This window comes from Bos indicus x Bos taurus, chromosome X, assembly GCF_003369695.1.
Source record: "Bos indicus x Bos taurus breed Angus x Brahman F1 hybrid chromosome X, Bos_hybrid_MaternalHap_v2.0, whole genome shotgun sequence".
Lineage (NCBI taxonomy): Eukaryota > Metazoa > Chordata > Mammalia > Artiodactyla > Bovidae > Bos > Bos indicus x Bos taurus.
Window position 1 is genome coordinate 40,378,711 of NC_040105.1, and position 13,799 is coordinate 40,392,509.

Below are 13,799 nucleotides of genomic sequence, written 5' to 3' on the forward strand. Positions count from 1 at the left end.
TAGGTACACATGTCCCCTCCCTCTTGAACCTCTCTCTCACCTCCCTAATTTCTTTTTTGATATATCAATTTGATCCCAATATTAGTAAAGATAAACATAACTCAGATGATCAGTATCGAACAACTGAAGGATAATTATTAAAATATAATTAATTAAGATTGGAAGATATTTCTGTTCGGAATTCTTTATCTCATTAATTACCTTCCTTTTATATAACAGAGGTGTATTATCAACAATACTCATCGCCTGGTGGAACTATGTGTGGCCAAGTTGTCCCAAGATTGGTTTCCACTTCTAGAACTTCTCTCCATGGCCTTAAATCCTCATTGCAAATTCCATATCTACAATGGTACACGTCCATGTGAATCCGTTTCCTCAAATGTTCAGTTGCCTGAAGATGAACTCTTTGCTCGTTCTCCAGACCCTCGATCGCCAAAAGTGTGTTGATTTGTTGTTTTCAAAGTTAAATGTTACAGTTGTTCTGCTCTGCTACAGAACTTTAAATGATCTTAACCTCCTGGTAGCATGGGGTAGAGTTATTTCATATAGCTTTTGCATTGTTATTATTATTTTTTAATATAAAAATATTTTTGGCTTTCTCTGTATAGTTAGTCCAATTGTCTTTTGCCCAGTCTCTTGGGAAATAGTCATAATTTGGGTTAGTATGGAACAGAACATGTTTTTCCTTTTCAGTAAGGGTGGAGTAGATTATTTCTTTGAGGCCTGTCTAATGTGTCATAAAACAATATAAAATACAAATGAAAGCAAAATAGCAAAGCTGACAAATATCAATTAAAAATGTAAAAGTCCTCCAGTGTAAATTTTCTATACCAGCATAAATATAATGTACGTTTAAAAATGAGTGCCTAACTATATTCTAATAAATATTAAATAATTAACCATATACAGTTTTTAAATTTTAGAATTTAAGACATTTTTTAAATTTGACCTTATTTTTTTTTTTAAACAGGAAAATTTGAATTTAAAATATTTGGTTTATTCTGTTGAAAGTGGAAGTCATCAAAGTATATTGATTATATTGAGCTAAGATTTTCTGATTTGTCCTGAGATTCATATTGTTGCCGCTTCAGGCTTGTTTTTGAGTAAATCAGTATTTAAATAATGACAATCTCCAAAATATACCTGTATTTTTTTTTTTAATTAATTTTTTGCTCTATAGTCAACAATAATCTGCAAGAGTCTCAGAGGGGACAACTTGATTTAGGATGGCTTCGAGTTGAAGATTTTTTTATGTATCTTTCTTTGAAGCCTAGCTTTTTTTGAGTATTACTAGTTTTTGAGTATTTCTAATTGCTTAAATCTACATTGCAACTAAAAACATATGAGATTAACTTTAGACTGATTTTTACTTTGTGCACATATATATAATATGCTATATATATTTAATAACTGTTGAGTATATCAGCCTAATAGTCCCATTCTGGTTACTGGAGAAATAAAAATACATTACATAATAAGTATGTACTTTCTTTGAATTGCTGAATGCCAGAAGGGACCTGGTGAATTAAACGCTCAGATTTTTCATTGTTTTCATTTAGCCTTTTAAGGCCAAATAAAAAGGAAAATATTATAATGAACTTACATAGAAATATGGTAGTTGATTTATTTGAGAATTTAATTGATTTAGAGTCTCATAAAAATCATATCAAAACTGCCATAGTGTTTCTTTAAAGCATTATCTAATACTTGGCATTTTTCCTGTGTCCTGAACATTGTTTTTTGTTTTTAAATAGTTGTAGAAATGACTTTTGCTTAAGACCTAATATAGAAAGTGCCCCTTCCTCCCCACCCCCACCCCCCTTTGTTTTTCTTCCCTTAGGGACTTCCAAAATGTAGCCTTTTAGAAGGCAAGGAATAGAAAGCTGTTCTAAATACACTTGATTCTTTTTTAAATACACTTGATTCTTTTATCTATATAAGCTATTGACTTGTTTTTAATTTTACCTATGCTATGCTATGCTAAGTCGCTTCAGTCGTGTCCGACTCTGTGCGACCCCATAGACGGCAGCCCACCAGGCTCCCCCGTCCCTGGGATTCTCCAGGCAAGAACACTGGAGTGGGTTGCCATTTCCTTCTCCAATGCATGAAAGTGAAAAGTGAAAGTGAAGTCGCTCAGTTGTGTCCGACTCTTAGCGACCCCATGGACTGCAGCCTACCAGGCTCCTCCATCCATGGGATTTTCCAGGCAAGGGTACTGGAGTGGGATGCCATTGCCTTCTCCGAATTTTACCTATAGGCGTGCTTTTAACTACACAAACTGTTGCCTATCCCAGCTACATTGTACTTGTTGTCTCTTAGGGAAGAGGTTGAAAGGTAATTGATACTATATTGCATTGTGGTACCTCTAACATGAGAACTGGGGATATTCACAAGTCAGAACAAAGCATCATCCAGCATGTTCTAATTAAGAGCAACAAACAGAATACCAGGAATTCATTTTTAATGGATAGGTCACTCTTGGGCTTTAAGATTATTGTGTTTCAAGGGTATTTATGGTTATTCACAGCTACAACAAAAAATAAATTTCAAACGGTATCTTAGGTTACCAAATAATCTTTCTTTTTTTAAAGTCTTTTTACCCTCTTAAATTTTTAAAAATAGACCTTCAGATAATAAGGTTTTCTCATGATGGGATCTTTGAGATGGAAGCATGGCTTCTAATTCCAGTTCACCAGTTATATTGAGACAAACAAACAGCTGTGCCCTAATGGTCTAATCTGTACTACCAATTATGCTTTTCTCTCATAGGCAGGATTACTGTGAACAACATGCAATATTTTGTGTCTTTTTTTCAAAGATGATTTTACATAATTATTTTCCTTTATTGCATTTCCTGTTTTCAACGTGTTTAAGAAATTACTTCAGATAGCATTTTCTCTCCAAAAGTAGGAAGTTAACTTTTTTATTAACTGTATTACAGGGTTGGCTAGTGGATCTTCTCAACAAATTCGGCACTTTAAATGGATTCCAGATTTTGCATGATCGTTTTATTAATGGATCAGCATTAAATGTTCAAATAATTGCAGCCCTTATTAAGTAAGTTATGTTTTAAAATGAATCTTCAGTGCATTCTAGAAATTGCTACTTAATTGCTTAGTAAAAATTGAGTTTCCTTTTTTAAATATGGTTTCTTTAGCTGGTAACTTGGATTAAAAAAAACAAATAGTCTGAGTTCAGTCCTAGTTGATTGTAAGAAATTGTATATTGAAAGAAATTTCTGTCTGTCTTGTTTCAGACCATTTGGACAATGCTATGAGTTTCTCACTCTTCATACGGTGAAAAAGTACTTTCTTCCAGTAATAGAAATGGTTCCACAGTTTTTAGAAAACTTAACTGATGAAGAACTGAAAAAAGAAGCAAAGAATGAAGCCAAAAATGATGCTCTTTCAATGATTATTAAATCTTTGAAAAATTTAGCTTCAAGAGTTCCAGGACAAGAAGAAACTGTAAAAAACTTAGAAATATTTAGGTTAAAAATGATACTTAGGTAAGATATTTACCTCTTGAAATAATTTATGTGAATTTTAGAATCATATTTAACACTTAAATTCTCTTATAGATTATTGCAAATTTCTTCTTTCAATGGAAAAATGAATGCACTTAATGAGGTTAATAAGGTGATATCTAGTGTATCATACTACACCCATCGGCATGGTAACCCTGAGGAGGAAGAATGGCTCACAGCTGAACGAATGGCAGTAAGTCCTTTGATTCTAATTTCATGAATAAGAATCTGTCTAAGGCAAAAACCATAGCTCTACTTAAAGTTAGTAATATTAGCATTTTAAAGAAAATTTTGCATTTGGGAGATGTTTGGATCAATTTGTAACTGTTAATCCTGAGAACTTTTTGTAAGTAACGTGGTTTATTATTTGGTATTTTTGGTGATATATAATTATTTGATGATAATGGGTAGCTTAGCACATCTTTGATAAACTTACTGCTGAATGTAGGCGTTCTGAAGTAATTATTAGCTGGGTAGGAGTTGAAATTGAGTAAAGAAAGGTGATTGGGTAGTATCTGGTACCTATTGAATGAAGTGACCTATTCGTTTGATGAATTCCACTTAAAGATTTTAAACTAGGAAGTAAAATTACTGGAATAAGAAACACATGAGTTAATGTTTTATCATAATTGTAAGGACTTCACTTATGTACTTGCGTTTCTATTATTTTGATGTTGAAAGTTTAGGAAATTTTATTTACCATAGATGCTTGCATACTTACAGTTTAAAAATGAATAAGAATGCCCCTTAAATATTGGTTGCATAACCTCAGTGCATACTGTCTGAGTACTGAGGAGACATCTGTAAAAGAACTGTAAAAGAAGATAATGATTAGAATGTGAGAAAAGGTATGGTATGTGGAGGATGCCTTGATATTGGCCCTGTGTTAGGGGGTCAGGTGGTAGCCTTCTGGTTTGGGGTATGTTATTTGTCTGATCGCCTTGTGGGAGGTCTAGCACAGAGCTACTCAGTGTGGTCTGAGGTCTTATTCTGGTCCTTGAGCTGCTACAAAGCCTAGATGAATACAGAAAATGGCATTAAGTGTTTACGAACTTCTGTAGCAAATTGATATTGCCACATTTTCATTGTGTTCTTCAAAAATACATGCCTATAACAGATTAGAAGTAAAAATGGACCTTTACTAGCTGAGAAGTGTACTTCTTTCTCTAACATGTTTTGGGGCTATATAGTTTTTATTCTCATTAAGTTGAATACTATAAAATCATATAGTGTGGGCTATGATTTTGTATTATATCATGAGTTAGTTTTCTTTTATTGGCTTAAATATTAAATAAATGCCTGTCAAGCAATATAGCATAGTGTTCAGACTTAGGAAGCCTATAGCCTTGATTCAGTTTCTGGTTCCAACACTACTGAGCCTGTTTATTTTTCTGTAATAGGGCAGTATAGCCCTCATTAGGATTGTTAAGATTAAACAAGCTAATAGATAAACAATAATATTGTAGTTGGATAATAAATAAGAGCAAAATAAAAAAGTACCTTTTATCCAAATAAAAACTGGTATAAAAAATGTAAATCCTAAAATGGGTCTTATACCTACCATACTTAAACCATTGGTGATTGCTACATTTAAGCAATAATTTTCTGAGTAAATGCTAGAGTAAAATTTTTTAATGAATTCACTATTTTTAATTCATGGAAGCATTTCTGTTTGTGCAAAATTAAGTTCCATGAAGTTGTGATTTTTTTTTTTCATAATTTTGTATCAAAACACATAAATGTGTTAACATTAGTACATTATATTTTGTGAGTTTTTAAATTCCTACTAATGCTTACAAGTGTGAGCAATACTTTATGTATATATTTTTGAAAGCTTTGAGACAAGTTTTTGAATTCTTTTTAGGAATGGATACAGCAGAACAATATTTTGTCCATAGTCTTGCGAGATAGTCTTCATCAACCACAGTATGTGGAAAAGCTAGAGAAGATTCTTCGTTTTGTCATCAAAGAAAAAGCCCTGACCTTACAAGATCTTGATAATATCTGGGCAGCACAGGTAAGGACTTTAAGATGGTGGTTATTTGATTTGTAAAAAGAAACATGCTAAAAACTAAAGAAAATGAAGTAGTTGTAGTGAAATGGAATGAAGACTTAACATTGTTTGAAAGTCCTGTCAAGAATCTTTTGGAAATAGCCAGTAATATTTTTAAAATAAAAATAGTCCGTCATCTACTGTATATATTTGGTAAAGGTCAGCAATTTGTAGGTTTTAAATAAGAGACAAACAGTAAAATAATGAGAAATGTCTATGGAAAGAGTATAAGACATCTATAATTGATTTCTTCATATACTTAAAGAACTCTAGTGTCAGGAGAGTTAAATCACTAGATTATTTATAAAAACCTGTAATACAAAGGATTAATAGTTTTTAGAAGGGTAAGTAATCTTTGGTTTCAGAAATAGGAACTGTGTGATTCCTTTGGTTATCTTAATGACATGTTTTCTATTTATGGAGCACTTGAGAAGTATTGATGAGTTCTACACTACAAAGCTTTGTTTATTGAGTTTGTTGTTGTTGTTTAGTCGCTCAGTTGTGTCCGACTCTTTTGCAGCCCCATGGACTTGTAGCCCACCAGGCTCCTCTTTGCATGGGATTTCCCAGGCAAGAATACTTGAGTGGGTTGCCATTTCCTTCTCCAGGGCATCTTCCCAACACAGGAATTGAACTCACGTCTACTGCATTTCAGGCTGATTCTTTACCACTGAGCCTACCAGGGAAGCCCTTATTGAGTCTTTAGAAGCTGAGAAAACATTCAATTTTGACTTTGGTTCCAGTTTTGAAACAATACCGCTGGTGTGCCTTACTATTTTCCTATTTGCATTGTTAAAATTGGCATGTTAAATTCAGTAAACTGTACTAAAAGTGAACATGTGTTTGCAAAGTCTACATTAACCGTGTATATCAGGAAATCAAGTGGGCAGGTTTTAGATGGCTGTTGTAAAACATTTAAAACATTAGGAATTTTCTTAGGTTACACAGTTAGATGGAGATGGGAACACTGTATTAATTAATAGTGTTCACAGACAGTATATCCTGCTTATTGCTGTTTAGATTTTAGTGTGCTCTGATTTTGTTTGTTTTTTCCATAGGCAGGGAAGCATGAAGCCATTGTGAAGAATGTACATGATCTACTGGCGAAATTGGCATGGGATTTTTCTCCTGAGCAACTTGATCATCTTTTTGATTGCTTTAAGGTAATAATTAATGTAGTTTAGTAGTACAGTTTCATTTTTAATAGAATTAATTCATTAGATCTATGAATGATTCTTACCCAGTAAATACTTAAATAGAAATTATTAAATGATTTCTGGTGTAACAGAATTTACCATTGTTTTCTCTTTCAATGAGCACTTTTTATAATAATAGCCCTTATAAATAAAGAACCTTTTTTTTTTGTTTTTTTTTTTAAACTCAGGTGATCAATTTGGATTCCTTTCCAAACCTCGCAGTTTGTGTTTTTATTATAGGTTCTGTAGGACTGAAGGGAAAGATAATTGGTTACAATGAAACATCGTCAACAGCAAGGACTACCTGCTGTGGGTAGTCCTGGTAGTCTAGGGTGATATGCACAGGCCAGCTGGAAATGTAATTCATGGACTTTGTGGAATTGTAATTCATACGGTGTAGCCCAAGAGCTCCTGTTGTCATATCTGCATTAGTGCTGTCATGTACTTTTTAAGGCCATATTGTATAGTGGTCTCTCCAGTTACTAGTATTGGGTTTTTAAAAGCCAAGTGATGAGTGAATTTGTGGATTAAGAAGACAAGACGCTATGGCAGTGTTCACAAAGGGGTATTCTGTTAATAACTGGTCTAAGATCATGAAGGTATCTTGTTAAAAATAGGTTATACTGACTGCTGATAGGAACATAAGTTCCTGCAGCCACTTAGGAAAATAGTTTGGTGTTTCTGGAAAACGGTTAAGATTTTCATGACAGTTTGACTTCTGAATATATACTCTAGAGGAACTGATGCATATGTGCACCAGTATACACATTCAACATTTGCAGCAGAATTATTTGTATTAGCAAAAAATTGCTATGTAAGTTGGATAAATGGTGGAATGTTCATGTAATGAAACATAACAATGAGAATGACCAACTCAACCACAAGGATGAGTCTAATGAACAGAAGGTTGAAGAAAGGAATGAAGACACACAAGAATTCATAAACCTTTATAGAACATAAACTTCAGAAATAGACCCAGCTAGCTTCTGGAGTGCTGCTTACCATTTGTTATTTTCATCCTGGGTAATAGTTACATAGGTGTTTATATTTGTACTACAGTGTGTGTGTTTGTACCTTTCTTGATGTGTATTTCACAGTTGAAGAAAAAATAATACCAATTACTAGCTTCCATCCAAGACCAATTAATTCTGAGTTGCTAGGACCTGGGAGTCTGTATATATCATAGGTGGTGGTGTGCTCTTCCTTTAGGAGGCACATTATGCTTGCTGGTCTCTTTAAAATATTCTTAATTGTAATATAATCTAATATTTTAGTCATATTCTTAGCAGCTTTCTCATATTCCTTTCATAATTTTAAGGGGTTTGGAGGAATTAGAAGTATGCATTCCAGTTGACTTCAAGATATCCTGTATTTATCACATTGTTAATGTCTGTGTAATAATTCCATTGAAAGAATCCTCTGTAATTACTTAATTATCCTGCTGTTTGCCATTTGGTTGCTTTCAGTTTATTTTCCAATAAACCACCAATTACCAACTTTATACATATACCTTTCCTCATATTATTTAGCAGCGTCCCTGGTTTCTACCCACTACGTGCCACTAGAGCATACACACAGACACACACACACACACCATTATATAAACCGGGTGTTTAAAAAGTAGTATTTTAGGGAGGGTTTTTTGGTTGTTTTGTTTCTTTTCTATTTTAGAACTTTTAAATGAGTGGCCAGTCTTCTACTAAATTGAAATAGCATTGTATCATGTCTGTAAGTTAGAAACTTTTTAGATAATAACAGACTTTGTTATAGACTTTTTTTTTTAATGTGTGCAGTGCACATTGCTTTTTGATTTATTATGAATATTTTTGTATATCAAGTTGTCTTTAACATCTTTTAATATAATTTTAAAGGTACAAATGACAGACTGAATCTAAGGCATTAGTTTTCAGCCGGAGGCTCTTCTGCTTCCCAGAGATACTTGGCAATAGGTGAAGGTATTTTTGGTTGTCACAGATAAAAGCAGGAGTTGCTACTGGCTTCTAGTGGGGTAGAGGCCAGGGGTGCTGTTAAACTTCCTAGAGTGCACAGGACAGCCCCCCACAACAGTTTTGCTAGTCCAAAATGTTGGTAATACCAAGACTGAGAAACCCTGATCTATGGTATTTAACTGTAAATGGAGATTTTTTTGATTTTTCTTGGAGTTTATATCTGTCATCTTATTGCTCAAATACCAGTTGAATAATTCTGTGCTCAGCTGTGTTGTTTCTCTGATGAATATTGTTTATCTAGTGACACTTTTAAGCAGTGATGAATAAATAGGTGTTGTTGCCATATCGTTTAAAATTTATTTTCTAGGCCAGTTGGACAAATGCAAGTAAAAAGCAGCGAGAAAAGTTACTTGAGCTGATACGTCGTCTTGCAGAAGATGACAAAGATGGTGTGATGGCACACAAAGTGTTGAACCTCCTCTGGAATCTGGCCCATAGTGATGATGTGCCTGTAGACATCATGGACCTGGCTCTCAGCGCCCACATAAAAATACTAGATTATAGTTGTTCCCAGGTAAGGGTGTGCGGTCTTGCTCACTTTTTGTGACCTTTCTCTTTCACGATGAGGATGGCTTTTAGATATAGAATAGTTCTAGGTTTTTCTGACATTATTTTTGAAGTGATCTTTAAGAATTGACATACTTGGTTCATATAAGTCTGCCTTCCTCTGTCTCTTATGTCTTAAATTTTCTGCATCATCTGAAAACATTTTAGTCTTCTTGGTAGAAAGACAGTGTAAATAAGTTACAAAGTCGTGGTAATGTCAGGTGTATGGTGCTAAATACCAGTTTCAAGTAGATCATAAGATACTAAAGCTAATTATGGCCTTTAGAGGTAAGAGAAGTTAGGTTTTCTTTGCTTCTTAGGGAAGTTAAGAAAAATTAATAGAATTTCCTAAACTCTAAAACATGTAGTGCCTTCCCTATAAGTAAGTCATACAACTTCCCTGCATTTTAACTTGTAGCATGTGTATCTTTTAATTCATGATAAAACGAATATTCCTGAAAAACTAATTTTCCTGCTTGTTAAAACTATTTGCTGTACTGATGAACTGAAATTTAGAGAAAAACCAAGAGTTCAAGCAGGTGTAGGTGTTTTTTAACTATACTTGTGATAGTTCATTAAGTATTTGGCATATCAAATAATAAGAACCTCGAGTTTAAATTATTTCATTAAACACACAAACACAAAAGTCATTTTATTAAATTTTTAGGTACACAAACCTGTATTTCTGATTACTATGGACTCAGGGAAGGAGTAAAGTAAATAAAGTATGAGAAGTAAAAATATTTGGAGATAGTTTTTATTTTATAACATTAGTTTTTAATTGCTTATCACTGTTTCTATCTCTCTCCTTGTGTGTATGTGGAGATGTCCTTATTTTTATTTTCGGTGAATTTTTTTCATTCAGTTGCTGTACCATTGTTTCCTTGGTAAAATACAAATTTTCTGTGTTCTTAACAATGGTAAAAACAAATCCATACAGAGTAGCAATTGGAGTTACATGTTTGCTGGATTTTTATTATATGGTAGAATCTCTTAAAACATTGGATAAAGCTTAAATGCCTACCTCCTGGCAACTTTTAAAATCAAACTTTCTGTCAGGGTGCTTAATACCTTTCAGTAGATATATCTGAATCCATGTCATGTTGAGTTTTTATAATAGTATTTAGGAGCTTTGGTAGTATATGTGGAATAAAAGCATGTTTAAAGCAGCTTTTTTTATTATTAAATTCTTTACTGCAATGATGCTGGTATTACAAGAAGAGCTGTATTTGGTAATTCTCAAACTAATTTGGAGGTAGAATTCTTCTGAGTATTGACCTATATAAAAAACTGCAATTGTTTCTTAAGGACCGTGACACACAGAAGATACAGTGGATAGATCGCTTTATAGAAGAGCTTCGTACAAATGACAAATGGGTGATTCCTGCACTGAAACAAATTAGAGAAATTTGTAGTTTGTTTGGTGAAGCACCTCAGAATTTGAGGTAAGACTTAACAGAAAATTTCAATATTTTTAATTACATATTTTACTGAAAAGAAACATTGTTTGGTGAAACCAGGTTTTAAGAAAACTAGAGTAGGGTGACAGGAAGCTTACACACTAAATTCAAACAAAAGAGGATTCCTTTATCACATCCACTTCTTTGATTTTACTGACGAAGAAGACAGAATTTAGTGATAAGTATCAGAATAGAGGTGATAATACCGCCTTCATGTTGTCTATTCAGTTCATATAACCAGAAAGTCCAAGAACAAATTATTTCAGTAACTAAAGTTTGGCATGTAAGATATTTAAAGTTGGCTATTTAACAGAAATTTAGCTAAAATAAATCAGAAAAAAAGTATTTTCAAACTGTACCTTGTCATCTTTCATCATTTAAACATACATGCAATCTAATATTTGAAATTAACTTTAAAAATTAACTATTTAAAAAACCAGTAGATTTATTTTACTGTGAAGACTTACATAGTATGACATTTCAAAGTCAATAAAACATTAACTATTTCAGAGTGAACCGATCATGGAAAGATAACATCTGTAAGAAAGAAAAATTAATGGATTAGCATAGATACTGGTGAAAAGGCAAACAAAGCAAGAGGGACAAAATGAAATGAGGAATGACATTAATAGACAGAAAACACGCCACTGAAAGTACATTGGCATACTTGCTAGAAATAAGAGAGAATTCTGTACTTTGGCTAATAAAATTTTAATGAAAGCCCTTTCTTTGATTAAATCTCCACTACAATTACAACATAAATCTTCGTAGTGCTAATGTTACAAGAAATGTTTCTGTTTTATAACTCTGATAATCATGTAAAGTTAGAAGCACCTAGGTACTACTATATATAGTATAGAAGAAGACATCAATCATTGATTTTTCCCATGGTGTGAATTGGAAAATATTAATGCATAGTTTTTGTATAAAGTAAGAATAATGGAATTAATGTCTTATTTTTGAGGCATTGATTGTTTTCTTTTAAATTGCTTAATATTATCATTAAAGTAAATGGCCAAGTTAATTCTGTTACGAAGGAAACCATTTTAAGTTTTTAAATTAGGAGCTAAGAATTTAGATTATATAAGCTCTTTTGATTACAGCAGCATTTAATTGCCTAATTATATTGTTAAGTTCTTCTCGTTTCAGTCAAACTCAGCGAAGTCCCCATGTATTCTATCGCCATGACTTAATCAATCAACTTCAGCACAATCATGCCCTAGTTACTTTGGTAGCAGAAAACCTTGCAACTTACATGGAAAGCATGAGGCTGTATGCTAGAGGTATGTATTGTAAGCTAACATGAGCTATGGGAAATCACAGCAGTTTCCCTTCCCAGCTTTTTTTTAATCAGTTACCGTAGAAGTGACAACAGATATATTTTTAAAGATGCAAGGTAGTTGGTTTTATAAATTGTGTTCCTTTATGAGCTTGTGACCTTCTTTTACTTCTGAATCTTACACACCCTAAACTCCAGGCCAGCAGTTCAAGGCTCTTTAGTAAGCGCTTGCCTTTCTTACTCTCCTTCTTAAATTGATTTCTTTTTCTTCCCTGCCTGGGAGCTCTGCCGCCTCTACTACAATTGTTTGTTACCTTTCTAGGTATGTACCTGACTTGGTTCCATCCTGTGTTTCCTTCCTACCACCACCTTTATCTTTTTAAAGTCTATTCTTCCAAATACCATAGTTCTTTTGTAATCCTAAGTCTGTCTCTCATAAGTTCTTCAGACTTTATTAATTGAAAGTTTATGAGATCCGAGACTACTAGAGTCCACATTTTACATTGGATTTCAAAGTGTGAATTTGTTTTAACGTGTTCAGGTGATTTCTGTGGTGTCAACAGGCAGTTTTTAAGCGCCTGCCATATATGGAGCTCTGTTTCAATTCAGACGACAGTTGTGTCTGAATGTGTGTGCTAGAGTGCAGATGGGTTGTTGGTACATATTCCTCTGTCTTACACCAAATTCATAGGCTCCAAAATAAACCCCCAAACTTTCTTGTAGGTTGAAGTTGGTCCCCATAGCCACAGAAAGAAAACTTTATATTACCAGAGAGGTAGAATTAACATAATGGATATTGAACATACCTCTCCTTTAACATATTAAGAGTCTGCAGAAGCCAATATATGTATTAAAAATGAGGATATTTCTCATACCTCTATTATTTGAAGATTTAGATTGTTGGCATTGTTGAATAAAATTCCAACAAAGGCTCTTACACATTGCAAGGATAATTTTCCTTAACACTTCAGGTACATACATACATTCCCATATAAAATTCAGGTAAACATAATTGAAAAATGAAGCAGCTCTCAGATACCTGAGCTGATTTTGTTGACTGTCTTCCATTTACCACTCTGAGCATAAGCAATCTAAGCATCAGGCAACTGATAGGCACCGGGCAGTGATCTTTTATTGTTTCATTTCTTAGTTCCTTCTAAGTAGCATGCTAGAAGAATCATGGCAATATATGAATGCAGCCAACATTTTGGACATGTTTGCATGTGTCAAACAAAATCTGAGAGAGGTATAAGCTTAGTTTAATGTAATTGATTCTTCATTATGATGTCACCTCCTCTTTCTGGTACAGTGCCCTCAACAGAAGCTAATGCAGGCCTTTCCTGCCCGCCCGCGCCCCCCCCCCCCCCATGAAGCCTTAATATAAATCACATGACTCCATTGCTAATTTTTACATACTTTATTTGCATATGGTATTTCATTTAATTTCGTTGGCACAGGTTGAGACACCTACTGTAGAGGCTATCAGGAGATGATACACATGCAATTCAGCCTCACTCGAATTTTCTGCTCCTTTTAGTCAAATTCTACATGAGTCTTTGCTTCATCTCAATTGCATGGACTTAACATCTTCAGGCTTTAGTTTCCCCTTCTTATATTATCTGTATCTTCATAAAATAAGAGCTGTGAATCTGCACAGATTGCCTAGATTTGAAACATGACCTAACGTATTAGGTGTATGACCTTGAACAAGTTATTTATGCTAGAATAAT

At 33.6% G+C, this 13,799-nt stretch overlaps 1 protein-coding gene across 5 annotated transcripts in view; it reads left to right on the forward strand.

Annotated features, from left to right (window-relative positions):
• USP9X (ubiquitin specific peptidase 9 X-linked) overlaps window positions 1–13,799 on the forward strand; it is a 116,931-nt gene that overhangs the window by 42,728 nt on the left and 60,404 nt on the right. For 3 of the 5 annotated variants that reach the window (XM_027533634.1, XM_027533637.1, XM_027533635.1), the window contains exons 6-14: window positions 220–438; window positions 2,942–3,057; window positions 3,257–3,508; window positions 3,581–3,719; window positions 5,391–5,543; window positions 6,638–6,742; window positions 9,092–9,298; window positions 10,639–10,775; window positions 11,925–12,073. In XM_027533634.1, the coding sequence (XP_027389435.1) occupies window positions 220–438; window positions 2,942–3,057; window positions 3,257–3,508; window positions 3,581–3,719; window positions 5,391–5,543; window positions 6,638–6,742; window positions 9,092–9,298; window positions 10,639–10,775; window positions 11,925–12,073 (1,477 nt within the window). The remainder of the gene's footprint in view (window positions 1–219; window positions 439–2,941; window positions 3,058–3,256; window positions 3,509–3,580; window positions 3,720–5,390; window positions 5,544–6,637; window positions 6,743–9,091; window positions 9,299–10,638; window positions 10,776–11,924; window positions 12,074–13,799) is intronic. The other 2 variants (XM_027533638.1, XM_027533636.1) reach the window with 1 other exon arrangement.